The sequence below is a fragment of the Phocoena sinus genome, chromosome 15 (genome assembly GCF_008692025.1).
Source record: "Phocoena sinus isolate mPhoSin1 chromosome 15, mPhoSin1.pri, whole genome shotgun sequence".
NCBI lineage: Eukaryota > Metazoa > Chordata > Mammalia > Artiodactyla > Phocoenidae > Phocoena > Phocoena sinus.
In genome coordinates, this window is record NC_045777.1 from 3,902,388 (window position 1) to 3,930,264 (window position 27,877).

Consider the following 27,877-nt stretch of genomic DNA (forward strand, 5'->3'; position numbering starts at 1 on the left):
GCACACATCACTTTTATGACCTGGCCCCATCCTTCCTACTGTGGGCTGACGGTATGTGCAGGAGCCGATCAGACACAGCCCGGCAGGCAAATTCTGCAATCAGGGTCAGCTTCATTTTGGGGGAGCTGAGATAAAATGCAGACGTGGAGCCCTTGCTTCAAAGAGTATTAAGCATTTCCACTGCCGTGCTGCACACCTGAAACTAACACGATATTGTAGGTCAACTATACTTCCATGTTTTTAAAAAAAAGATGAAGCATTTCAAGATGGCAACAATACACTTTAAACCATGAGGGTCTTTCTGAGCTGGAACCCGGTGCACGTGTCCAGGCTCCCCGCTGGAGCCAGCCCTGCTTGCCATGCTGGACAACAGGGTGACTTTCCAGACCTCTCCCAGATGCACTTAGAGGGTTCACGACCTGGTCTGAAACACATTCGGCCCCCCAGGTCCACCCTCCTTTGCACTTCATCCTCGAGGTGTCGGTGAAACAAGGTGGGTATGTGAGGCCCATCGAGATATCACCCAGGGTGCTCAGAGGTTAGATGGCTCAGAATGAAGGAACCCCTGAAGGACACGAATCAAGGGGCTCCAAACACAGTGGCAAAGTTGCCTTTGAGGCCAAGGGCTCCAGGAAGGCTAAGAATCCCTAGTCAGGTGCAAGCAGGACGCCCAAGAGATCCCAAGAATACCTAGAGACATCTAGAGACGTCTGGTCCAAGTCCCAGACTGTAGAGACCAGGAAGGCAAAGTCCAAAGGCTGGTGACCAGAGCAAGGTCAAGCCCTCTTCACAGTTTAAAGGATGATGCTTCTGCAGAAGGGGTTCCTGAACTGAGTCGCTGCCCACGGCCTCGGGAGAGAGTGAGCTTTACAGCAAGGAGACCCCACAACTAACTCAGGTGTCACTGTCTCGGTCCTGCAGTAAGAGAGTTCTTAGGGACCGGAAGGGCCAAGGGGGAGCTGTCCGGGGCAGGGGGTGACAGTGGGCGGGAGAAGCCAGCCTGGGGAGGACCCGTGGGCTCGCCCCCACAGGAGGTAAGGAGCCTGAAGCCCATGGAATTCCACCCCTACGGGGTGGGTTCCACGAGGCCCTGCCAAGCCCACCCCTGTGCTCCCCAGAGAGCAGGCTGATTTCAAGGAATTTGAAACTCCTTGGAGCCTGGCAGGGTCAGCAAGGGGGGCCAGGCCCACTTAGCCCCTGGGGCAGGAGATAACTTTCGGGGCTTCTTCCCTTCCAGAGGGACTTCTCAGGTGTCTAATCCCTCTGGCCGGCTCATTTCACTCAGAGGGAGGGCTCGCCCTTCCACCGGATCAGAAACTCTGGGGTTGGGTTTCTCCTGGGCCAGACCCTCAGAGGGGATGCGGGTCACACCCTTGACCTGCAGACCTGACCTGGGCTGGCAGGAGAGCCTAGCAAGGGCTGAAGGCTGTGCCAGGCGGGCTCTGGGCTGAGCAGGCTGGGATGGGACCAGGTCATCCCGGAGTGCGAAGGGAGGGGCCTGGCCCGGGAGCCCCGCCCCCAGGGCCGACTCACTCAGGAGTGTTGATCCAGATGATGTCCAGGTGGCAATAGTAGACACACTCTTTGTCCTTGTAGGTAAAACATGTACAGCGCCGGGCTCGGTGGTGCACAGGGCCCCCTTGGCCGCCTGCTCCCCAAACCGACCAGGTCCCTCCTCCTGCCCGGGGCTTCTGGGGCTTGGACCGCGCACTGCCGCTGTGGCCGCAGTCTCCTCAGCGTCCCCCTCCGATCTGGCGGCAGAGGGGACCCGGGGCTCGCCGCTCCTGCCAGCGTCCCCAGGCTGGGGGCGAGGCACCAATCCTGCAGAAGGCAGATTGAGGGGGCTCCTGAGTTGCCGAGGGTGCAGGGCCCCGGACACCCACCATCCCCCAAAAACCCAGGGGAGGGGGAGCGCCACACTTTCTGCCAAGTTTGCAAGCTAATGGCACTTTCTGTTAAGTCTCCGAGCTACGCCCGAGGTTCGGAAAAGTGTGCAAAGCTAGGCGCGCCGTTTCCGAAAAGTTTGCAAGTTGCGTGCACACTTGGTGAAAAGCTTGGGAGCTCTTCTCGCCGCGCAGCGCGCAAGCCATCTGTGCCCGCTGAAAACATGCAAGCATTGTGCAGGCTTTCGGAAAACTGTGCAGTCATTTTGCACAGTTTCTGAATCGTTTGCAAACTTTTGGAAAAGTTCCCGACTTCACGAAATATCGACGAAGTCCGCCCCGGGCCCCGGGTCTCCAGCCTGCGTGTGGGCTGCAACCTCCCGAGTCCCCGGGGGTCCGTGCCCTCAGCTTCTGCCCCCCCCAGCCCGCCCCCCGAGCGCCTGCAGGGGTGGCGAGCCGGGGCCAGAGGCCTCTGCCAGCAGTGCCCCCTTCCCCGCGCCCCCCGCCCCGCCCGTCCCGGGGTCCTTTTGTGTGCGCTCGCGCCAGGAGCCGCGCGCCGCCCCGCCCGCTTACCTGCGGCAGAGGTCACTGCGAGCCCGAAAAGGAACCACAGCCGCGGCTCCATGAACCCCGATCGGCCGCGGGAGCACCGGGCCGGAGGACGAACGCCTGTGGCCGTGAAAGGGGGCTCGTGCCGGGCACGGCGGGCCTCGCCCTCCGGCTAGGCGGTCTTCGAGGCCGGCCGCTGGCTGGCTGCGTCCCGGGCTGCGGCCAGGAGTTGGCTGCGACGGTCTCGAACTTCAGAGCGCGCTAACCCATCCCGGCGCAGGGCTGGCCGGCTGTGGGCTCCGGCTCTTCTGCTTCCCGCACCACCCCCCTCGCCTCCCCGCCCCCCGGAGGGGCTGGAGCTGCCGCGCAGGGCCTTTGAACCCGGGGCGCACGGGGGTCGCCTCGCAGGCGCGGGGGAGCCGGCCAGGCGCAGGGCCGGGTGCGATGGGTGGGGGCCGGGACAGCTGCCGGAAGGCCACACTCACACCGCGCACACACTCGCATACACACGCGCGCACTCACGCTCACGCGCCCACCCCGCCGCGTCGCTGCCCGGACCCTGCAGCTCCCACCGCAGCTCAGTGGGAGAGAGAAAAGGCTGCGCCTGAATCCGATCTCTTATCTCTGGGGCTCTGGAAAGCAGCATTTCTCACCGTTCACCTAATGACACCTTACCCTTGCACAGACCTGCCTGCCAAGGCCCTGGGCGTACTTTACACTCGTGACTCACGGGGCACAGGCAGCGTCTGCCCGCCTCTCCCGGGAGCTTAGAGCTGGTGGGTTTGGGCAGCAATCAGGGGCAAAAAGTCACACCAAGAAGTGCAGCTAGGCGGTCCTGGGGTGTCCGTGACTTGCGCACAGCCCCCTGCACTGGGGAGGTGGGCTTCGGTGAGAAGCAGGTTCCTCTCCCAGTCGTGGTCTTCCCACCCCACGTGTGGGAGGCGCTCCTAGCTCACCTGAGACTGGCCTCCTGCCCTGAGCACCACAGGAGAGAGGGTCGGTTTAATTTCCTTGTTAGACACCCGCTTTGCTGAGAACTGTGCCTGGGCACAGGAAGTACTCAAGAAAGATTTGTCAATGAATGAAAGAATGAATGAATAAATGCTTCCCATGGACTTCCGCCCTGGACTGCTGACCTCTGAGCACACCAAGAAGCCCTTAGAGCCCCTCCCTGGCCAGAGTTCCCCGACCACAGGGAAAGATGCAAAGAGAGGCAGTGCTCCAGGTGGGCATCGGGCACTTCCCTCTTGGCCACTGCCTACCCCATCAGCTTGGACTGGATGGAGGTGGCGTTCCCTGAAAACCCCAGGCAGGGCAGGGAGTCACAGGCCACACAGAGGAAGATAAACAGGTCTGAGGCCCTGGAGTCGCTCCTCATGTCACAGGGTACTTGTGGTGACTTGAACATGTCCACCAGTCCTTTGACACTCCTCCCACAAAAGACACAGTCGAGTACCACCCCCACTCCCTTCAGCCTGAATGACCCACTTGGAAAAAATAGAAGGCAGCAGAAGTGACATGAGTGCCTTTGGAGGCAAGTCATAAAAAGGTGGCACAACTCCCACATGCCTCTCTCCCTTGGGATCCTGGTCCTCTGGACACAGCTACCATGCTGGGAGGAAGGGCCAAGCAAGCCCACAGAGAGAAACTGAGGCCTCGCAGACAACAGTCCATGCCAACCACTGTGTGAATGGAATGAGCCTTGAGGTGACTGAGCCCCCAGCCTTGAAGACTTCCAACCGAGGACTAGCCATCTCCGCTCTGTGTCCTGTCTGAATTCGGACCCACAGAGCCCATGGGCATAAGAAATGGTTGTTCTAACACCACTTCTGCTTTGGGCAATTTGTTATAGAGCTGTAGTAAACTAGAAAGGTACCCGAGTCCCCAGAATTGAGCCTGAGGCTTAAATTTCCCCAGTCACCTCCAGCCCCCTTCCATCCTACCAGTCCCTGAGTCCAAGTCAAGGTGCGGAGAGGGAAAGGTAACATCTTTTAAGGTCATTTGTCACCAAACAGGACAAAATACTCTACAGGGGCCTCTTCCTCATTTTCTGTGTTGCATGGTTTTGAAATTAGAAAAGTCCAAGACTAGAATTACCTTCTGCTCCTGCCGGGCTAGAATCTGGATCGCTTTGTTATCATCTCTCTCCTTGGACTTAAAATATTCATCGCCTACAAATGAAAAAATCCTGGATTGGGGGATGGCTGGAGAAATAGAAAATACAATATACTAACCAGCTAAAAAGAGAAAAGGGGTAGAGGGCAGTTTCCTGGTATATTCAGACACAAAAGATGTCAGAGCTCTTGGACCACTCAGTGAGTCTGCGGCCTTCCGCAGCTTGGACTAAAACCTGCCCCACCCGGATGAGCCTGCAAGGCACGCGTAGCTACGGAATACCAGCATGGCACTGGCCCGTCCTCAGAGTCTTCTAATCTAGCTGAGAGAAGGAGAGTATGGTCAGCTGGAGAGTCAGAAGAGTGAGAACTTTAACTGGTCCTTCCAGCGACCTGAGGACCATGATGGAGGTGTACCTGCCACGACACTCAACAGCAGCCACGTACAGGTGAGAAAGGTCTCCCCTTTTCCACTCCTTCAGTCCTTCTGACTGCGCCAGGAGGCTTCTCAGTTGGATGTGTCTTTAACGTTCTAAAAATCTAACATTTTTGTGCTTAGAGCCTCGAGCAGGCCACAGAATCTAGCTAGGATTTTTTCTCATTTTTTGTGGCTGTTGTGCTAAATATGTATAATGTAAAATCTACCATCTTAACACGTTTTTCAGTGCACAGTTCAGTGGCATTAAATCCACTCATAATGTTGGGCAACCATCACTAACACCCATTTCCATAACTCTTTTCATCTCGTTAAAGTGAAGTGCTATACCCGTGAGACATTACTCGTCATCCTTCCCTCCCCGTGCCCCTGGCAACCACCATTCTACTTCAATCTGTCTCTGATTTTGACTACCCTAAGTACCTCATGTAAGTGGAATCATACGGGGTTTGTCCTTTTGCGACCGGCTTATTTCACGTAATATAATGTCTTCAACATTCATCCATGTGTCGGAATTTCCTTCCCTTTTAAGGCTGAATAATATTCATCATATAGATAGACTACACTTTGCTTATCCATGCATCTGTTAATAGACACTTGGGTTGCTTCCATGTTTTAGCCAACGTGAATAAAGCTTCTTGAACATGAGTGTACAAATACCTCTTTGAGACTCTGCTTTCAGTTCTTTTGGGTGTATACCCAGAGGTAGAAACTGCTGGGTCATTAGGTAATTCCACTTTTAATTTTTTGAGTAACTACCATACCATTTTCCACAGTAGCTATACCATCTTAGATTCCCACTAACAATGCATAGGAGTTCCAATTTTTCGTACTCTCCCCAACATTTGCTATTTTCTGGGTTTTTTTTTTTTTTTTTTAATAGTAGCCATCCTAATGGGTATCTCATTGTAGTTTTGATTTGCATTTCTCTAATGCTTATTGATGTTGAGCATCTTTTTGTGTGCTTATTGGCTATTGGTATATGTCTTCTTGGAGAAATGTTCATTCAAGTACTATGCCCATCTTTTTTTTCTTTTTTCTTTTTTTTGCCACAGCAGCGTGGCATGCAGGACCTTAGTCCCCTACCAGGGGTCGAACCTGCGGCCCCCCTGCAGTGGAAGCGCAGATTCTTAACCACTGGACTTCCAGGGAAGTCCCCTATGCCCTTTTTTTTTTTTTTGCGGTACGCGGGCCTCTTACTGTCGTGGACTTCTCCCGTTGCGGAGCACAGGCTCCGGACGCGCAGGCTCAGCGGCCATGGCTCACGGGCCCAGCCGCTCCGTGGCATGTGTGATCCTCCCGGACCGGGGCACGAACCCGTGTCCCCTGCATCGGCAGGTGGACTCTCAACCACTGTGCCACCAGGGAAGCCCTGCCTATGCCCACTTTTATTGGATTGTTTGGGGGGTTTTGTTTGTTCCACTTAGGACTTTGTAACATCGTTTTCATTGCATTTAAATTTATATTTATCTTTCACTTATGGCATGTGTGGTAATAATATAAATTCCTTTCTAAATTAATTTAAGTTTTAAAAATGGAGATGAGCTGGAGAAGCTGGGTTGTGTCCTGATTTGAGCCACTGGATCCAACTGGGCCTGAAATCCACACTCTCCCTGTACTTTTCATTTGTAAAAGCTCATAGTTTCTAGATTTTTAAAGTTGATTCCGCATTCTGTCGCTTTCACCTGAAAAAAAATCCTGGCTGGGGCACTACCCGTCTTCCTGGGCTCCAGGCTATGCAGTATGGGAAGGAAACAAACATACAATTCACAAGCTGGTGGTGAGGGTTTTAATCATTGTTTTGACCTATGATAGCACAATTTGTACTATCATTATCCTCATTTTACAGATGAAAAAATGAAGGCTCAGAAAGGTTAAAGTGAATGTTCTACAATCACACAGCTGGTAGGTGACAGAGTCAGTATTCAAATTCAGTTCTATCCAATATCAGGGACACAGTTCCTAACCCTTAGGCAGCGCTGCTTCTAGATCTCATACCCTGTGTTATAATCACACCCCATTTTCCTCCATGTGTCATCGACGAGTCATTGCTTCTCCATTTGTCTTGTTTCTTTATTCCCATAATCTCTGATAGAAAGGTCACGGGAAGGAATGGAGACGGCTCGCCTCCCCCGCAGAGGACACTGAGGAAAGGTCCTTCTCCCCCTCTCGAGTCTCCATCCCTCCTTAGTCACCCTTTGCTGTCTCTGGCCATCAAATGCCCCCCTAAGAGAAGGGACGTATCAGGACACTTGTGCGACTCAGCCAACTGCATGGCTAGGGTCCTCCTGTTTAGTTTTCGTTAACATTTTCCAAGCTGGTAGATGTGTGATGTATCTTTGAGACTGTACCTCTCGCTTAAATTTTGACTAGACATCCAGCTGTAAGAATATTGTGATTTATCTAGCTAAGCATCCCCGCAAGACTGCCCTCTTCATGTGCTTTATGACTCTTTTGAAGATTGTTTTCCCTTAAAATGAGGGGATTTCAGTGAGAGTAACATAATACGTTTATGTAGTTTCCACTATCCTGGAGTTTCTTCCTCTTCGCCTGGCCTCATCAGTGGAAACCCTGAAACTTGCCAGAAATCAGATAATTAAGTGCTTTTCCACGCTGCCCAAGTCTTAGCTGTGCACCTCCCCATCTTCCTGTGGTCACTGGGATCCACTGGAGGAGATACCAGGCTCCAAATTCCTTGTTTTAAAAGCGACATAAATTGGTTTCTCAAGTTCTCAGTGAAATAGAGTTACCACAGTGCATTCCAAACTTCAGCCCTGCCAATTCCATGTGCTCAAGGGCTAAAAGAAATTAGTCGATCCCCCAAAAGAAATCTGACAGCGAGTCTAAAAAAATTGTTTAAAAGAGTTCTTTCCTGTGTTTTTCTGTTATGGATGCTTGCTGTTGCTGTCCCTTGGCCATCCCGTTCCTCCAGCTCTGGTTCGGACTACATCTTCCCCTGGAAAACAGCTTCTCCACACACTATACGGTTTGGGTGGGGCTGCAAGACCAGGCTTGTGTCTCTGGATTATCCAATCAGAGCATAACATCATATTTGAGAAAAGGCAGGCCTCCAGAATTGTAAGATAATAAAACTTGCTTTGTTTTAAGCCACTATGTTTGTGGTCATTTGTTACAGCAAGAGGAAATGAACACAAATCTTGAATACAGTGATTGGTTCAGATATAAGCCCGTGAGCTAAGCCCAGCCCTATCAGAGCCAATGGGATTCAGTTCTGGGACTTTGAGTGGGACACTCTTCTCTTTTTCCACGGAGGTGCTGAAAGGGCCAGATGGAAGCTTAGAGGTGCTGGCAGCCACCTTGTCACCATGAGGGAAAAAAAGTCTGTCCAAGAATGGAGCCAATATGGAAAGAGCAGAAGTACAAAGTGGAAGTAGGGAGATGAGACTAAGTCTTGAGCCCCGGATCCAACACGGTACACTAGACTTTTCACCTACATCAGCCACTACATTCCCATCTTTGTTTAAGCCAGTTCAAATTAGGTTTCTGCCACTGGCAGTCAAATTCATACTGATATATTTGGTCTTAACTCATTGTGAAATGGGAGTCAGTTGTCAAGACAACTGATGCAGGGGTGAGGCATCAGTGGGTAGCAACTGGCGGTAGATGTGGCTACTGGTGGTTGCCTCAGACAGAGTAGCAAGACGTCATGCTGGTTGACTTGGCTGGGGATGAGAAGGGCTACCAAAATAAATATTTTAAACTTTTTAGAACATCTGAGGTTCCATACTTCCAGCAGGTGAAAGACATGAGTGCCTGTTCTAAACCATTTCTTGTGGTAGCAGGAACTACACAGGAGGGGGCTGGGAGAGCTAGCTGAACCGTGAAGCAGCATGTTATACAACCATCAGATGCAGTGCCAGCCCAGAGCCTCGTGGTTGCCTGTCACAAGCATCAAACCATAGAGAGACCGTTGCCTGATGGAAGGGCACAGAGACTCCACCTTTTCCAGCCTCAGCCCTTGGCAGAAGCAGATTTAGTTTGGGAATCTCTGGTCTACATTTCAGTGTCTGTTTTCCTTCAGCAATGTCTCCAACTCATACCTTTCCCACCCCCTCCTAAGAGCCTCCACCCAGACCACTGTCTCACATACCCACTCTCAACTTACCTCCAATGCTTTACCTAAAGGTGGGAATTTCAGGCATCCCAGCAGATTAATGGGCGAGATACTTTTGAACAAGTTAAGTCAACATGCCACAAACACACCTGCCCCTTTTACCTGCCTTGAGGTAGCCTTGACTTTTATCAGAGGAATTTCTCACAAACTGTAGCCGTCTAAAGCTCACAGAGGGGTAAGTTCCCATGTCCACCAAAGGCAACCAATCACTGCATTTGGGAAGCTTGATTCCAGCAGCTGTCAGACGCCTCGATCTGTATGCGGAATAAAAATATTCGCAAAACTTTCCTCCATTCCCTTCACCTCACGGCACGAATCCTGCCCAAAGCCGCTTTAAAGCCCAAATGTTGCCCCTTCTAGAAAGTTCTACCTGATTTGCGTGTTTAAAGGGAATACCTTCTGAATCTCTTAGAGCTGCTGAAACATTTAGACCTGCAGTCAAGCCAAATGGTAACACTTGCGGGTCTTGGAACTGAACGGCACCTAACTGAAATCCTGACGCCCCCTAACCTTGCCTGGCTGTGTGACCTTGGCCAGGTCACTCCACCTCTCTGAGTCTCAGCTTCCTCATCTTTGAAATGGGGATAAAAGTAGTAGTCCTCTAGTAGGGTTGCTCTATGGATTCAATGAGAGACTATAGGTAAAGCATTGAATATAGGGCCTGGCGCAAAATAAATAAGCATTTCACACATGTTATCCAGCTGTGGTAGCAGCTGTAATAATTACCGCTGTGTGCAGCCTTTACCGATCGACTGGAAGTCCTCTGAGGGTGGCGTTTTCATTGCCTAGCGACGCAATATAGTATGTGTAGTAACTGTAGCAATCGGTCCGGGAAGCGCTCATTGGCTAAGCAGCTCTGCAATCGCACCGACCTCACTCATCCATCCAGTGGTCATCTGACCGCTGGGGGGCCAGGGTGACCCTCACTGAGACAACAAAAATGACTCAGCTCTGCTCGCGTGATTCTCACCCTCCAGCAGCCCAGCCCAGCCACGTCCTTCCTATGGCAGTAGAAGGGGCTCCAGAGAGAGAAAACCCGATGCGCTGACCCTTCTCAAGCCTCTGTTGTTGCCACATCTGTGAGCATCTCATTGGCCAAAGCCACTCCCTTGGCAAGCCCAAGACCGGGGAGGACACTACAAGGTTACAGGGTCAAGGGCATGGTAAGGGAGGCATGAAGAATTGGACCCCTTAGCAACCAACCACAGGCAGGAACTTAAATCCTCCAACACGCCTAAAATGGTAGGTAAAATTGACCCTGAGAAATCTGCAAAAGTCGGCTGAGTCGGACACGACCTTGGGCTCCAAACCTAAGTTGCCAATGTTGTCAAACATCAGAATTGGCGATTACAAATAGAGGAATTTACAGACTACAGGTGATTCACTGTTACTGAAGTTTGGGTTTTTTTTCCTCCAAACAGCTAGCTTTACTTCCTTAGATGGAAATCTTTAAACTATTGTTCCCAGGGCCAGAGAAAAAAAAAAGATCTATTCCATTTGCCTAAGTTCCCTTGTGTGTCAGGCACTTTTCTCCTCATCTAAGTCTCCTGTACACCTGGGGAACCGTCCAAACTTCCAAGAGAAGTAAGGAAACGAAGGGTGAGAGGGACATGAAAACAAATGGGAGGAAGAGGAAGTTTTCGGGGGGGGGGGGGGGTGGGCGCGACAGAATCCTAAGGGGCTGCCTGATTCTGGAACTTTCCAAAGTTAGAATAAAAAAAGGGACTCCACAGAACTCAAGTTATGGCACGGATGCACCTTCTTCTGAAAGAAATTTCACAATCGCGTTTTGAACGAGCTCCACATTTTCTCCTATAAAAACGCTTTCCTTCTAAAAGACAAGAGAAGCCGCCGCAGCTGGACACCAGTTAAACAAAAGAGTAATGAACTGAGTCTGGAAGTCATAACTCAAGTTCAGAAATCCAGAGAGGCCAGGATTTAACCTGATACCTTCTCAGAGATGAAGAGCTCTGAGACGCAGCAAACTCTCCGGCCGGGACGTGGTGATGAATTGGGGAAGGAAATGGAAACAGTTTGCTTTTTCTAACCTTAGGATTAAACTCTTAGTTCCCAGAGATGTCCACGGGTGTCACAGTGAAAGCGAATTTAAAAGGGTCCTAAGTGTGTTCCTTTATTCATTCAACAACCGTTTGTGAAGCAACTGTCAGGAACCAGATACTATTCTAGATACTGCCGTTAGGACTTGAATGAGATGGATGCTCCCGTGGTGCCTGCAGGCTATCAGAGAAAGACGATAACCAATGAACATACAAATGATTAATTCATATGGATTTGGGTTGGGATAAGTTCTATGAAGAAAAATGCATGAGGTGAAGGAGTAGAAGTGACAGAGAGGGTAGGGAGGGGGCCCCCGTTTCTTTTACTATTTTTATTTTTTAAATGTTATTGAAGTATAGTTGATTTACAATGCTGCGTTAATTTCTGCCTTACAGCAAAGTGACGCGGTGATACATATGTATGTGTGTATATATATACATATATTCTTTTTCATATTTTTTTCCATTATGGTTTATCAGAGGGGCCCCGTTTCGAACGGAGTGGAGAGGGAGGTTGCTCTGAGGACGTGCCATTTGAGCAGAGACCCAGAGCTGAAGGAGAAAGCCACGCCACGCGAAGACACGGGAGAACGTTCCAGACAGAACAGCACGGCGGGAATGAACTTGGCATGTTCCAGGAAGGGCAGCAGGTCCAGACTGTTAGTTACGTTACTGTCCACAGTATCATCTGATCTGCCTTCTGAGCCCGGATCCAGGGCGGCTCACTCCCCTCCCCGTTTAAGCTGAGTGCGGTCTCCCATTCTTTTTTTTTTTTTTTTTTTTTGCGGTACGCGGGCCTCTCACCGTCATGGCCTCTCCCGTTGCGGAGCACAGGCTCCGGACGCGCAGGCTCAGCGGGCCCAGCCGCTCCGCGGCACGTGGGATCCTCCCGGACCGGGGCACGAACCCGTGTCCCCTACATCGGCAGGCGGACACTCAACCACTGCGCCCCCAGGGAAGCCCGGGTCTCCCGTTCTTGATGCTCCTGGGGAGACTCCCGATTTGTCCCTTATAGTGTTCTTCAGAGTTGTGACCAAATGCCCATTTCTGTGATGACCTGGTGAGTGTCTGGTGCCCCCGTGGCCTTGCCGGAAGGCATGGACCACGTCTCCCTGTTCATCGCTGGGGCTTCAGTATGTACTCCAGGGCCTGCAGTAGCATCTCCGCAAATGCACTCGGCACCTTCTGTGCATTCTCTCCTTTAATCCTCGTGACAGCGCTGCCACGTGGGTACCAGCATTTCATCTGTGAATGGTTATATCCTCACTTCACAGGGGAGAAAACTGAGACAGCGTGGGGAAGTGACTTGCCAAAGGTCTCACGGTTGCGGGACAGAGGGGCGTCAGGATTTAATCCAGGCCTGTTTGCCTTTAAAACCCAACCAAGGCACCCCACCCTCTGGAGAGGCGACGTGTTCAGGGGTGGGCACGTGACCCAAGCAGAGCCAGTGATGAATCAGGCAATACTGCTGGGGCTTCTGGGGAAGAGAAGCCACCTCCGCGGAAGATAGGATGGGGCCACTGAGAGAAGCAGGTCCACGGTGACATCATCTGAGGCACTGGGTCAGCCTCACCTGAGTCAGACCTGCACATGGACGGCCAAGACTTCCTGTTCTAGGGTGGTGGGTCTGTGTCTTTGCCTGGAACATCAATATTTTCTAATTGATGGAGCATTCTGGCAACAGTCATCACCATCCCTACTGGGGTTAGTGTTTTATAGAAGAAACTGAGATATAAATATGTACATATTTGACCAGAGCTGGTTACACACTGAGTTTTCTAGAAAGGTTTCATCCCCTCCCATGTTCTCTAACCTTCTCAGCAGCTCAAATTTCCTACGGTAAACCAGCTGTCCCCATTCCCTGCTGTGGCTACCATAGCTCCGGAAAGAAAGAGATGCCTGGAAAGTCTGGTGGTAAGAAAATTCTGAGCCCTGTCTGCCTTTTCCTCGATACCATGAATAAATGATTAATTCGTGTCAAATGCTGAATTCAGGTAACAGTCATGTGATCACTGTTAAACCCAGGAGAGATGAATCCATCAATCTCCGGCAACTCAGGAGCGCCGTGCTTGGGGCCCAGGGGCAGGCAGATGTGTGACACAGTCTTTGCACTTTAAAAGCCTGTGATCTGCCAGGGAGATGAAGGAAAAGACAGGGGATTGTTCAAGCACAATGCAATCAGGGCTAAGTCGTGTCCCGCAGGCTGTGTGGGTGATGGGCGTTCAGAAGATGCAAGGCTGGTTCTCAGATGTGATCCCTGCAGCAGGGCTGTCACACACACTCCACCACCACGATTCTTGCCCTAGCTGGGGACTCCCCTACCATTAGTCACTCCATCTCTTCCTTTTTCCCTGTAACTCTTTTTCCTCAAAGTTTTTGCTTTAGAGAGATGGCATCAGCTACACAGACACCAGTCTCATGGGCCATAAAGAGAAAGGAACTATAAAATGAAACCTAACGAAAGCACAAAACAGCATCATGTAACATCTAACCAGACCTGATCGTGTGCCAAAGACTCTCAGCTCCTGGCTGGCCCTCTTTCTGCAGAAGAGGGAAGTGAGCAAGTGTTAGGGAGGTGCCCAGGCTACGCTACGGGCAAAGAGATACTGACTGTCTTGGAGGCAATCAGGATTAAAATAGAACTCGGGAGTGGCCTTATCAGGAGGTGATTAGTGTCAATGTCATGTTCCCTGCACCGTCTAAGACTCTCTCACTCGCCCCACTTGGGCACACCCGCAGGGTAGCTGTGGGCGAGGGCGTCAGCATCCCAGCACTAGTTCAGATGCCGCTCAAAGTGTTGGCTCTGAGCACCAGACCTGTATCGTCCTTGGAGAAACGGAGGCAAGAATGATCCCTAACCAGCTCGCAGCAAGATCGGGAGGATTTTAAGTGAGATGACCCTATGTGCAACGATAACTCATCATAACTCGACAACTCTAAGCTGCTTTATTTTTGCTGCAATTATGACGGTGACGGTGTTAACAACCAAGACCCACAGCCTGCCTGCTGGGGGGAGTGGCTCAAGGTTTCTTTATCTGGTACTCACTATGAATGCTCCCTTGTCTCAGACACTGTCCCGTCCCTCCCGGAGTTTAGACTTCAGTGGGGCAGGAAGCATCAGTCCAACAAAAGCGAGGTGACAACTTTGACGACAGCTGCAAGGGATGAGCCCAAGTTGCTAGAACAGGGCAAGCCAGACTGGTCTGAGGAATCAGAGAAGACCTCCTGGGAAAGCGCCCAGTGTTGGTGAGGGGAGAACAGGGGAGAGGGGACATCCCTGCCATGCAAATGAGCAGGTCTGGGCAGCCAATGGGAGAGCAGCTCCAAGCACCTGGCGGAGATAGATGGGCCCTGGGAATTTCCACCCGGTGTCCTTCTGGGCAAAGGCCAGGCCGGCCTCACAGGGAGCTGATTGATCCTGGGTGAGGGTGTGGCCAGGGAGGCCCACGCCCTGTTCATTCCAAAGGGCTGCCTGGGTGTTGCCGGGGTGAAGTGCTGCCACCACCCTCTGTTCCCATCACCCAGGAAGCCTTGATTCCCCGTGAGAGCGCCTTGCTGACCACGTAGCAGTGGAACCCCGAGCCAGGCACGCCCAGACATTGGTGCAAAAGCAACCCTGGAATCACTCCTTTTGCAAAGTGTAGGGATTATTTATAAAGTTGAAAACTTCGATGTATCGTGTCTGTTTCCAGGAGACCTAGGGGCACCACAGGACACAGTCTGGAGACAACTCCAGAAGCTCCATCTCAAACCCCAAAATTCTTCTTTGCTCCCAAAATGCATCTCTGGAGCAGCTTTCCACTGCAGTGATACTGAGTATGATGCAAGCACAGGAGGGGATACAGTTTACCCTCTGCATGGCCAGATGTGAAACCCAGGAGGTGGGTTTCTGCCGCATTGAGTACAAATCATAACTTATTATTAAGATTAAAAGCTACCATTTACTGATTCTCCGCTATGTACCAGTCACCAGGCTAAGCCCTTCCCTTACCTCATCTCATTTAATCTTCATGTCAGCCATGGGGTAGATATCCATATGATCCCTTTTTTGCTATCTGGTAAACTGAGGCACAGAAAGATCGAGTAACTGGCCTTAGGTCAGAAAGCTGAAAAAAATAAACCAAAAAACGGAGGCACCGGAGCCAGAATTCAGGTCTGTCTGACACCAAACCCAGGCTTTTCATCAGATTCTCACACTCCCTCCTCTGCAGTAGCGGTCTTGCCCTGGCATGTCCCCGCTAATGGAAGGCGAGCTCCTTGGTGTGAGGACCGTGTCATTGTCACCTTCATGGCCTCAGCATCACACGGTACCTGGCAGGTGATGGTGCCCAACTGAAACTCATCAGGTGAGTTTGCAGAACTGAGCTGACATTGAAAATATGTGAACAAGGAGTGGTTGGTGTCAAGACGTGCTCTGGTATCTGGGGTTTATGTTAAAGATAAGACAACCCAGCCCCTCCTCTGGAGGAGAAGGCGGGAATCCCCTGGGCTTGGGGACCTGTGTGCCTGTCTCCAGCCAGAACTGACTTGCCAAGGGCACCGTCTCGGGAGCAGAGGCTGGGAACATGCAAGGTGGCATCAATAGGACCCCATGACAATGCCACCAGACCTTATGAGGGTTGCTGCAGGCACCAGCTGCCCCTCAACTTCCCAGGTCCAGTTGCTCACAAGCAAAGCAGTTGTGCAAAGACCAGCAAGGGTGGAATCAAGCCTCTTAAAAGGACACTTGTCATTGGACTCAGGGCCCGCCCTAATCCAGAATGATCTCATCTCTTAATTATATCTGCAAAAACCCTTCTTCCAAATTAGGTCACCCTCACAGTTTCCCTGGGGACATGTCTTTTGGGGAGCATTACCAGTCAACCCACTACTGGCCTCTGGCTCCATCTGACGTGCAAAACATATTCACCCCAACCCCAATTCCCCACAAATCTCAACCCATTACAGCATCAACTCTAGTCCCAAATCTCATCTAAATATCAACAACTCAAAAGTCCAGCATCTCACCATCTAAATCAGCGTGGATGAGACATTGGTTATGATCTATCCCAGGGTAAAATTATTTTCCACCTGCTTACTTGTGCCCTAGGAAACAAGTTATCTGCTTCCAGAATACAATGGTGGGACAGGTATAGGGACAGACACTGCCATTCCGAAAAGGAGAAACTGTGGGAAATAAAGGGGTCACTGGTCCCAAGCAAGTTAGAAATCCAGCAGGGCAACTTCCATTAGGTTTCCAGGCCTGAGAATAATTCTCTGTGGCTCTTGGCCCTCGAGCAGCAGGTAAGGAATAGATTTTTGATTTCAAGGACTGAAGCACGGAGCCCAGTTAAGAGGCTTGAACAGACCAAACAGGAGATGATGATGGCTTAATCTGAGATCAGGGTGGTGGCAGTAAAGAATCATGGTCAAATCAGGTTCAGAAAATATTCTGGGGGCAGAGCCAACTGGATTTTGTGATATTGAATTTGGGAAGCAAGAGAACAGTGAGGGAAAGGACTCAAAATGCCCTCGAGGATTTTGGCCTGAAACTTAGGAAGAGGGAGTGGATGCAGATGTGTTTTGGAATGCGTGGAATTCTGAGTGAAGAGAATTTTTCATGCCATTTCAGAAACTGAAACTAAGGGGTGGGCAGCCCCTATACCCCAAGATTAGAGGGTCACACCCCAAAGTCCTTTCCCTTAGCACTCAACTAGTTTCTTTCTTTTATTCCATCCCTCATCTCTACTTCAAACTCAAAGCACATTTCCTATAGAAAAGTTTTTGTGGGTGAAAAAGAGAAAAGAGTTATCTTGGAGGCCAACTCTGTAACCCAGAGTCCTGGGAGGGCCTCCCTCCAGCCCTGGGACCTCCTACCCACCCCTCTATCACTTAAGAACAGCCAGGAGATGCTAGGATCTACAACATTTTAATTCTTGCTTTCATTTTCCCCCCAAGTATTCCTTATTAGAATTGATCTTGGGGGCTTCCTATAGCTGAAACTTAATAAAGAAACTAAAAATAATGCTTGCCACTTGCTGGGCACCTGCTAGGTGCTGCATATTGACACACAATACGGAAAATACACAGCAGCAAGGAAGGTCATTTTATCCCTGTTTTACAGATGACGAGACTGAGAAGCAGAAAGGCTCGGAGACTCAACTACAGTCTGAAGATTTGAATTTGGGAGTTGTCAGCAGGTCGGTTGCATGTAAAGCTTTCAGGATCAGCTCATCTTGGAAATAAATGTGGACCAAGAAGACATCTGGAGATTGAGACCTGGGGAGATCCAAAGTTTAGAGCTGGAAGATCCAGAAAAGAGGACAGAGAAGAGAATCTAGCTGTGATTCAACCCAACTGGGCCACTTCTCCCCACTGATAAGGGCGGGAGGGTACAGATCCAGACATCCGTGGTCACTCCCATATTCCCAACACCATTTACCCGCCAGCTCATCTGTTTACTCAGCAAAACTTCTTGAGACGTGAGCAATGGGCAGGGTATTGCCGAGGTGCTCACTGGCTGGAGGAGAAGGCTTGTGGTACAAAATCATTCGAATTCTGCATAAGTCACCTATGAAATGCCTGCGGGTGGGGGTCAAGTTTCAAGTCGGGATCAATGTACACACACCCACCAGGTCACTTAGGTCAATATGCGCACCTGACTACGTTGATCCGGACAATCTCCCAAATAAAAAAGAAAGCCACCAGGCAACTCAAAGAAACAATATACTGAGAAAACCTGTTTAACTGTTGTTAAGCATTTTGTAATCTAGTGGAACTACTATATAGGAAACCAGGATCACACAGATGCTGTTAGAACACGGCAAATTCAAATAATGCATAAATAGAGGAAAAGTTATGAATGCAAGTGCAGAAGAAAACCCTTGCATATATATGCAAATGATTTTCAACCAGGGTGGCAAGGTCCTTCAATGAGGAAGAGACAGTCTTTTCAACATACGGTACCAGGAAAATTGGAAATCCACATATAAAAAAATAAAGTTGGACCCTTACCTAACACCATATACAAAACTTAACTCAAAACTGTTCAAGGACCTAAACCTAAGAGCTAAAACCATACAACGCTTAGGAGAAAGCTAGGGGAAAAAATTCATTACTTGGGATTTGGCAATGATTTCTTGGATATGACGCCAAAGGCACAAGGAACAAAAAGAAGAAACATACTGTTCTCCACAGTGGCTGCACCAATTTTCATTCCCACCAGCAGTGCACCAGGGCTCCCTTTTCTCCACACCCTCACCAACGCTTGTTGTTTCCTGCTGTTTTTGATAATTGCCATTCTGACAGGTGTGAGGTGCTTTCTCACCGTGGTTTTGACTTGCATTTCAAAGCCAAAAATTAGAACTACCATATGATCCAGCAATTCTACTTCTGGGTATTTATTCAAAGAAAACAAAAACACTAATTTAAAAAGGTACATGCACCCCTGTGTTCATCGCAGCATTATTTACAATAGCCAAGATATGGAAGCAACCTAAGTGTCCATCCAGAGATGAATGGATAAAGAGATGTGGTATATATATATATATATACACAATGTAATATTATTCAGACATAAAAAATGAAACCTCACCATTGGCGACAACGTGGTTGGGTCTGGATGGTATTATGCTAAACGGAATAAGTCAGAGAAAAAACAAATACAGTATGATTTCACTTACATGTGAAATCAAAAAAACAAAACAAAGGAACAAACAAAACAAAACAGAAGAAGACTCATAATACAGAGAAAGAACTGGTGGTTGCCAGAGGGGAGGGGGAGGGGGAGGGGGGGAGGGGGAGGGGGGATTGACAAAAAAGGTGAAGGGGATTAAGAGGTACAAACTCCCAGCGAAAAAAATAAATGAGCCATGGGGATGTAATGGACACATAGGGAGTGGAGTCAATAACATTGTAACAACTTGGTATGGTGATAGATGGTCTCACTGCAGTGATCATTTCGTAATGTATAAAAATATCGAATCACTATGTTGTGTACCTGAAACTAATATAATATTGTATGTCAACTATAACTCAATAGAAAAACCAAACAAGTTGGATTTCATCAAAATTAAAAACATTCGTGCATCAAAGGACACTATCAACAGAGTAAAAAGGCAACACGCAGGATGGGAGAAAATATTTGCAAAGCACGTATCTGATAAGGAAGTGATACGTAAAATATGTAGAGAATACTAAAACTCAACCACAAAGAAACAGATTCAAAAGTGGCAAAGGACTTGAATAGACATTTCTCCAAAGGAAAAAAAGTACAAACAATTAATAAGCACATGAAAGGAGGCTCAGCATCACTAATCATTAGAGAAATGCAAATCAAAACCACAATGAGATATCAATTCACACCCAATAAGATGACTACTGTTGAAAACAGAAACTAAGTATTGAGAGCAGGGACACAAACAGGTATCTGTACACCCATGTTTATAGCAGTGCTATTCACGGTAGCCAAAAAGTGGAAGCAACCCAAATGCCCACTGATGGTGGAATGGATACATAAAACGCGGTACATACTGCATACAGAGGCACATTATTCAGCCTGAAAAAGGAGGGAAACTCTGACACATGCTGCAACAGGGATGAATCTTGAAAACATTTTGCTAAGTGAAATAAGCCAGTAACAAGAGGAAAATTGTGCCAGATTCTATTTATATGAAGAGCTGAGAGGAGTCTAATTCCTAGAGACAGAAAGTAGAGCGGTGGGTGCCTGCGGCTGCGGTGCTCAAACGAGTGGGGAGTTAGTATTTAATGGGCACGGAGTTTCAGTTTCGCAAGATGAAAAACGTTCCAGTGGTGTACGACCCAGCAATCCCACTCCTGGGCATGTATCCCGAGAAGACTCTAATTTGAAAAGTTACCTGCACCCCTATGTCTGTAGCAGCGCTATTTACAGTAGCCAAGACGTGGAAGTAACCTAAACGTTCACTGACAGAGGAATGGTTACAGGAGGTGTGGTATATGCACACAATGAAATATTAGCCATAAAAAAGAATGAAATAACGCCTTTTGCAGCAACATGGATTACCATAGAGATGATTATACTAAGTGAAGTAAGTCAAAGATTACATGCCATCACTTATATGTGAAATCTAAAAAATGATACAAATGAACTTATTTACAAAACGGAAACAGACTCACAGACGTAGAAAACAAACATGCTTACCGAAGGGGAAAGTGGGGGAGGGATACGTTAGGAGCTTGGGATTAACTGATACACACTAGTGTATATAAAATAAATAAATAACAAGGACCTACTGTACAGCACAGGGACCTATCTTCACTATCTTGTAATATAACCTGTAATGGAAAAGAATCTGAAAAAGAACCTGGAGAGAATCTAAAAGGGAATCACTTTGCTATACACTAGAAACCAACACAACATTGTAAACCAATTATACTTCGATTTAAAAAAAAAAGGTCCAATGGTGGCGGTGATGGCTGAACGACAATGTGAATTTTGCTTAATGCCACAGCACTGTACACTAAAATATAATTAAAATGGTAAATCTCACGTTATCTATATTTTACACCATTAAAAAATAAATTAAAAAGCGGGGGGGGGGGGGAATCCTCTCCCCCGGCCCCAAAAGTTACTGATGACAACAGTGGCCAAGTAAGTTTTTTTTTTCAGAGCCCTGTAGTCCAAGGGCAGAGGGTGACTCTTTGGAAGAGTAATGAGGGCAAATCATTTCTCTCTCCTCCCAGCTCCTCTGCGAAGCATAACTGGTCTGCAGTGAGCTGCTCTGCATTCTCCACACCGTCTCTTGAAAGGGGAGGTGAAGCCCCCCGGAGAGGGGACCCTGAAATACGATCCTTGTCTTAATGGCCGCTGTAATGCTGCCCGGCGACCACCAGCACCAAGCGAGGCACTTGGAATGGGGTGGGTCCACACTGCTGGACGGATGTCTGGGCTTCTCTGTAGTTTTTTCAAAGGCAGTTTTAGGAAGCGGGGAGGCGGGGGTTTGAAACATAATGCAAGTTTCAAGTGAAAGCGATGTTCCGAATCTCTCATTTTAAACAAGTGCCAGGAGAAAGGCCAGGGAAGAAAGGTTACATGGAAATGAAGGAGGGGGGCGCAAATGCCAGGGGGGCTTTGATTTTTTTATTTAAATCCAGTACTAATTGCTAGCTTCTGCTTTCCGAGAATGATAAGCAGAGACTGTCCAGATGCGGCTGCGGCCCGGGGCGATCAAACCACACCACGTTGCCATAGAATACGTTTCTCTGGGTAGAGCGTTCCAACAGGTGCTGATTTCCTAGGAGGGACGACCTCTTCACCCCCAGGCGAGAAAATACTCCTCTTGCATACCCTGCCCTTCGAAGCCGGAAAAGCATCTCGGCTGATGTGTGACTGATTCCCTTGGTAGGTGTCACCTCCTTCGCTTTGGGGTCACTTGAATTATAATTTTTGAACTTGCCTGGCCTTTGAACAGACACAAGCTCTCTTTGAGCAGTTTTTCTCTCTGGAGGGGAATTTTAATTTTAAATGCCAATAGCTATACAAATGAAAGCTTCTGTGCCAACTCGGGCTTTGTTCGGAAGAGAAACGTTATTTTATGACATCTTGGAAAATATTTCAAATGAATGGATTCCTTTGATGTTCAGACATATTAAAGAGTAAATCACTCCACGAAGTTGCCAGGGACAGGAAACAAGATTACTTCCTATGTGCACGGCTTTTTTGTTTGCCTTAAATACTTATTCTGTATCAGTCCCTTAGATTTCCTTGAAAAGTCAGTTTTTAAGTGTACGTTGGCATGGGTTCATCCAGGCAGGACCTCTGGGTCATCCCTCGATTTGATCAAATCCATGTACAAATCTGACATATGGGTCCATGGGTCTTGCTGGGGTTTTTTGTTTGTTTGTTTTTGTTTTCCTGCATTGGCTAAAGTACTTTAAATTCACCCTTTTCACATGTCATTGAGGAACATACGATTGTTTCCTTGGATTGCCTGACGTATTCTCTTGAGCGCAGTCCTGCCTCCTTCTGCAAAGTGTGTGTGTTTGGGATGGGAAAGAGGTGCGGAAAGTCTCTGGAAAGTTGTGTCAGGGGATTAAAAAAAAAAAAAAATTCCAGACAAAGCAGGGGTAATGAAATTAAAGGCTGACGTGCAAAAGAGTGCAGTCAGCTCTGAGACTTTCAGATTTGGTTTTTGCCATGGGTGCATTTCCCCAGAGTCAGAAATACCGGTACATTTTCTGGGAAACAGAGAAGCATTGCGGGGAAAGATTGGGCGAGGGGTAGTGATGCGTTTGACTTCTGAGGACGTTCTGTAGCTGTGGTGCCTTTGTTCTGTCTCACAGTAGATTATGAATAAGATTTCATGGTTAGAAGTAGCCTTAGACAGCTGGGGAAGCAAGGCAGGGGCCTCAGGAGAAAATCCTGACATCAACCAAAACGGAGGCCAGATGTTGTCTAAATAAGCTTTGAGAAATAACAATTTGGCAAAAAGCAGAGCCCAATTCTGTGGTGTAATGAATGTTCAAAGCTGTCCAGATTCAACGGAAGAGATGGCTGTGTGCAAAGGGACATCTTCCTGACGTCAAAAGCCAATGAAAGGGCTTCCCTGGTGGCGCAGTGGTTGAGAGTCCGCCTGCCGATGCAGGGGACGCGGGTTCGTGCGCTGGTCCGGGAGGATCCCACATGCCGCGGAGCGGCTGGGCCCGTGAGCCATGGCCGCTGAGCCTGCGCGTCCGGAGCCTGTGCTCCGCAACGGGAGAGGCCACAGCAGTGAGAGGCCCGCGTACCACAAAAAAAAAAAAAAAAAAAAAAAAAAAAAAAAAAAAAAAGCCAATGAAAAAACTGAGGGCCTGCAGGGCCGGCCTACGAGGTCCCGTCCCAGCAGGCTAAAACGCATGGAAGCTTCACCTGGCAAGGCCGGTTCTGGGACTTTTCACGCCTGCAAACGGAAGCAAAGGGAAGCCTGCATTCTAGCGACGGAATCCAGTTAATCACATGATCCGGTCTACACCTTCAGCTGCAGAATTTTGGCGGAAAGCACATTTGTCGTCTCAAGAGGACTTTGCTGTTCTAAATAAATAAGTGCAATTAGGATGATAAGCAAACTGGTACTTATATGAAACCCCTTCATCATTAAGAGAGAGAAAGATAGAGACAGGGTGGAAATGTGAGCCGTGCTCGGTAAGACATTAAATGACTCCAACACAGACCAGAAGCTTCTGGAATATAAAGGGCTGGGCTCAGCATTGGCACCTGAAGATGGCAAACCTCTTCTTAACCAGAAGGAGCACAAGAAATGAGATCTTGACCTTTCTTTCATGTCAATTCACCTCGTCTCATTTTAGTTTAGTTTTTGGTGTTCTCATCCAACCCATGCGGTACTTTTTATAGAAGATGTCCAATTGCAGGTTTGTTTACATCAGTGGGTCTCAACTGGGGGTGATACGCCTGCTCCCCAGGGGACACTGGGCAGTGTCTGAAGACAGTTTTGATTGTCACTGCTTGGGGGAGCGATGTTGGTTACCGGCATCTAGTGGATGGAGGCCAGGGATGCTGCTACACCTACAGGGCACAGGACAGCCCCTACAAGGAAACATCTGGCCCCAAGTGTCTATGTGCCAAGGCTGGGAACCCTCGTTCACAGGAGTGTACATTTTAAAGCCTTCAGTCATTCAGACAGGAACGCTTACTAGGCATCCCTTTGCAGACCGGGCTCTGTGTTTAGAAACCGGGGAGGACTCTTTAGATGACAAAACACAAAACACAACTCAAATCAGCTCCGGCAGAACAGGGAACCCAGTGACTCTAGCAACTAAAATCTACGGCTGGAACATCTGGGTTGAGAATCCCTGGTACCCTCACACCAACTCTGCTCACACGGACTAACATCTGCAAACAAAAATTTGGGTATGAAAAAAAAATCCAGGTACGCGTTCATTTTATGTGCTTTGTCCAACTGAGACCATCTGCTGGAACGGGCAGAGCTTCTGTTTCTTGTCAATGGAGGATGGGAGAAAGAAAAAGAGAAAAGGCTGGAGCCCTTTGATTTTCCATTGTCTTCTAACTCTAGGACTGGACGCTATTCCCCTGGGGTTCGAAACTTTCCCTGGAAAATCATGGTGAAAATAAGTGCAGTTCATACACGGCATAAATTTAAAACTCCTAGAGCTCAAGCGCGTACATTGTTCAACGGAACTCCACTTGGAAATGTTCCCTGCAGGCTTGCCCATCAGGGCTCTGCTGTAAGGGAATCTGTTGAACTCTGGAGCATTTGTAAGTCCTAGGTCCATTTATAAGTCCATGGTGCTAAGCTAGCATCCTCCCCCTGCCCTCAAAACTAAAAAATAATTAGTTTCCCCTAGCATCCATTTTTCACCCATGATCCTATATGTGCTGTGAGCTCTTCACTGATTAGGAAAATGTGATTAAAATGTTCCGATAATTGCAAAGAGCAGAAGAACATCCCACACGTACCCATCACTGCTGCTTCTCCAGTCAAAAAAATGAAAGCTCACTTGACTTCAATGGGACATTCATTGTAATTAAAGAATCCTCCAAAAGCAGGGCTGGGAACTTCTTACATGCTCCTGTTAAAACCATAGTTTGCTGAATTGAAACAAGTTCCCAAACTGTTACCCTCCAAGATTTTCAACTAGAACAAGACAATGGCTTTGAGTGTTAGGGAGTTGTACTAACCATGTTGTGGTTTGGTTGAAAACCTGTTATTTAAAAATTGCCTATCTTATAAGAGATGGAGATTTGCCCTCATTCTGGCCACTCAGAGGCAGCAAAACCTCCACAGCAGCCTTTTTTTATATTTGATGGTGTCACCAGGCTGGTGAGAAAAAGGGATGGAAAGACAGATGAGACCATCTCACCCAGTCTTTTATTTACGATTTTAATTAACTAATTTTTTTTTTTTTTTTTAACCACGTCAAACGGCTTGTGGGATCTTAGTTCTCCAACCAGGGGTTAAATCTGGGCCCACGGCAGTGAAAGCCCATGTCTTAACCACCGGACCACCAGGGAATTCCCAGGCTTTTATTTAGAAACCTTACATTTGTGTTGCACTTTTTCTTTTAAGGTACTTTTTACGTGTTTTGTACCTTTTGAGTCTCATCATATTCTAAAACTGAGCTTTTTTTGAGGACTGGTATTTTTTTTTTTTGTCTCTGTATCTACATGTACCCAAAGGCTAATCGACTTAAACTGGAGAAAAAGTCCACTCGGCAATGACTGCCCCCGTTTTTGCACACAAGGAAATCAACAATGGACATTTTGGAGGGGTGCTTCCAAGGTAGTGCGGGAAATCAATGCAAGAGACGCTGCAGGTGTTCCACTCGGCCACTGGGTTCCACTGAGAGCTATTTCAAAAGAATCCCCCCCTTTCTAGTGGCTCACTGTCTCCACTGCAGGCTGAGCTGTGGCTCAGCCTGCAGTGAATCGACTCACTCTTTTGAACCCTGCAGCATATGCACTGAACAGATGTACTATGGTTTATTGAACTTTTTACTTGTGGGTGGACATTTATACTGCAGTCTCCTAAAAAATGTCTTGGGGCACCTGTCAACGTGTTTTTGTAGGATCAAGGTATAGAAGTAGACATGTTACTTGAAAGTGAAAATGGGCAACGACCACACCATGGATGGACCTCAAGGGCTCCGCCATCACTCACCTTGACCCTGGCTCTCTGCGGCCACCACTCGATGGTGCCTTGAGGCTTGTTCTGTGAAAACTGAGGAGAGAGCTCATGTTGAGTGAGAACCTTCCGTGTGTGTGTGTCGGGCTCTGAGCATTTAGAACTCTATGTGCTTTTAACCCTGTGAAGCTGGAACAATTACTACCCCCACTTTACAGATGAGAAAACGGAAGCTCATGGAAAGTCAGTAATTTGCCCCAAATCGTATGCATGAACAAGATAGGAATTTAGCTCCAATCTTGCCTGACTCCGGAGGCTGTGCTCGGCACCTCCCCTCCCCCTCCCGGTGGCTGATGGTGGGTGGACGGATGGATGGATGGATGGGTGGGTGATGGATGGATTACTTCCACAGTAATTGATTAGAAATCAGAGCAACTGGTGTGGGGTTAGATACGAAGTTCTCTTCATCTGGTTTGAATTATTACGAAATCAAGATTATGTTGCTATTTTTTCAGGCTACATCCTGGAGGACAGTGATATTTATTTTCTTTTTCTATCAGCTTTAGCTGCTAAATCCTCCTCAGTATAACCTTCTGGATCTTCCCAAAATTGCACAGGAAGGGGAGGCTTTGCTGTGTTCTAAGCCTTCGGCTTCATAGGGTAGGTCAGATGGCCTCATGGGCAGACGGGCACTTCCAAGGTCTTTGTCTTTGGGGCTACTCTGTCCACAGACTTCTGGCTTCTCAGGGAAAACACGTTTCCAGATGTGGAGAAAAGGGAAGCTTCGTGCACTGTGGTGGGAATGTAAATTGGTGCAGCCACTATGGAGAACAATATGGAGGTTTCTCAAAAAACTAAAAATAGAGCTACCGTGTGACCCAGCGACCCCACTCCTGGGTAGATATCCGAGAAAAACAAAAACACTAATTCAGAAAGATCCATGCGCCCCAGTGTTCATAGCAGCATTATTTATGATTGCCAGGATATAGACGCAACCTGAGTGTCCATCAACATATGACTGGATAAAGGAGATGTGGTGTATACACACACACACACACAAAATGGAATATTACTCAGGGGATTCCCCACAAAGACACTGGGTGTTCCCGTGCTGGGCACCCACTGTCCCCTCACTGCTTCGACAGAGCTGGGGAGGGGAGAGAGGAGAGGAACATGTTTCTGAGGCCAGTCTTGCCAGCCAGACGAAAGTCATTTGTGAAACATTAAGCTCCGAGCCAGCAGCAGCCGGAAGTGAAACTGCAGAGGTGAAGGAAAGGACCATAGTGGGCACAGCGTGTGTGATGCTATCAGGGATTTCTCAACCCTGATTGTTGGTAGGGTGACCAACACCCCACTTGCCCAAGACTCAGGGGAGTCCTGGGATGTTGGGCTTTCAGCCCTAAAACTGGGAAAGTCCCAGGCAAACTGGGACAAGCTGGTCACGGTGGCAAACATCTCTATCCTGTTAGGGATAAAAGAACGGACAGAGCTCATGAAGGCTCAGACTGGACCACTCCCCAAAGCTGGGCCCGTGGCCCTTGATTCTCAAAGGCACATTCTGAAAAAGTTTGATGGAGTTTGGGAATGCAATAAGAAATGCTAAATATTAATGACCTTTCCCCCCAGGCGCTTCTGATTAAACCTAGAGTGTTTATCCCTGATGTGGGCCTTGATGGTGATGAAATCAAATCCCCTTGCTGTCCTGCGGTTCTACCCAGGGCAAAACTCTATTCCACGCAGCTAGCAAAGCTAAACCCACAGAGTATATGGCAGGGCCTTGGAAATTGCAAAGCATTATGCAAATGTACGTAAGATATTATCATCATCCTGGTTTGGGAAGGTCCCTTGTGGTACTGGTGACTTTTTATATGACAAAGATCTATGCTTTTTCTGTGCTGAATTAATAACTCACTTATGCTAATAAAACAAAGAAATCCAGTTGCCAGTGTCTCCAATACAGTCTCATCTCCTCCCATGAATTCTAATGTGGCTGGTTTTTTCCTCTTCTTCTTTTCTTTTGAACTGGCAAATGGGAACAGGTGAGTTGCAAAGTCTTGGCCTATTTGGAGCCAAAAACGGTCCACGGATTTGTTTTAAGTGTGAGAC

The 27,877-nt window shown here is 48.3% G+C and overlaps 2 protein-coding genes across 10 annotated transcripts in view; both read right to left on the minus strand.

The window, feature by feature from the left end:
• The window catches only part of ZNF831 (zinc finger protein 831), a 174,068-nt gene that overhangs the window by 19,599 nt on the left and 126,592 nt on the right, over positions 1–27,877 (minus strand). Inside the window, exon 5 of one of the 9 annotated variants that reach the window (XM_032605024.1) lies at positions 4,339–4,603. The exons of 4 other annotated variants lie outside the window; for them this stretch is intronic. In XM_032605024.1, the coding sequence (XP_032460915.1) occupies positions 4,476–4,603 (128 nt within the window). In that variant the 3' untranslated portion in view covers positions 4,339–4,475. Of the gene's footprint in view, positions 1–4,338; positions 4,604–9,166; positions 9,372–12,570; positions 12,814–24,606; positions 24,720–27,877 lie in introns of those variants that run through there. 4 more of the 9 variants (XR_004345757.1, XM_032605029.1, XM_032605026.1 and 1 more) reach the window with 4 other exon arrangements.
• EDN3 (endothelin 3) lies at positions 1,453–2,570 on the minus strand. The gene is given in 3 exon segments (XM_032605032.1): positions 1,453–1,636; positions 1,639–1,821; positions 2,457–2,570. Coding segments are annotated over 3 exon segments (342 nt in total). The 5' UTR covers positions 2,509–2,570; the 3' UTR covers positions 1,453–1,529.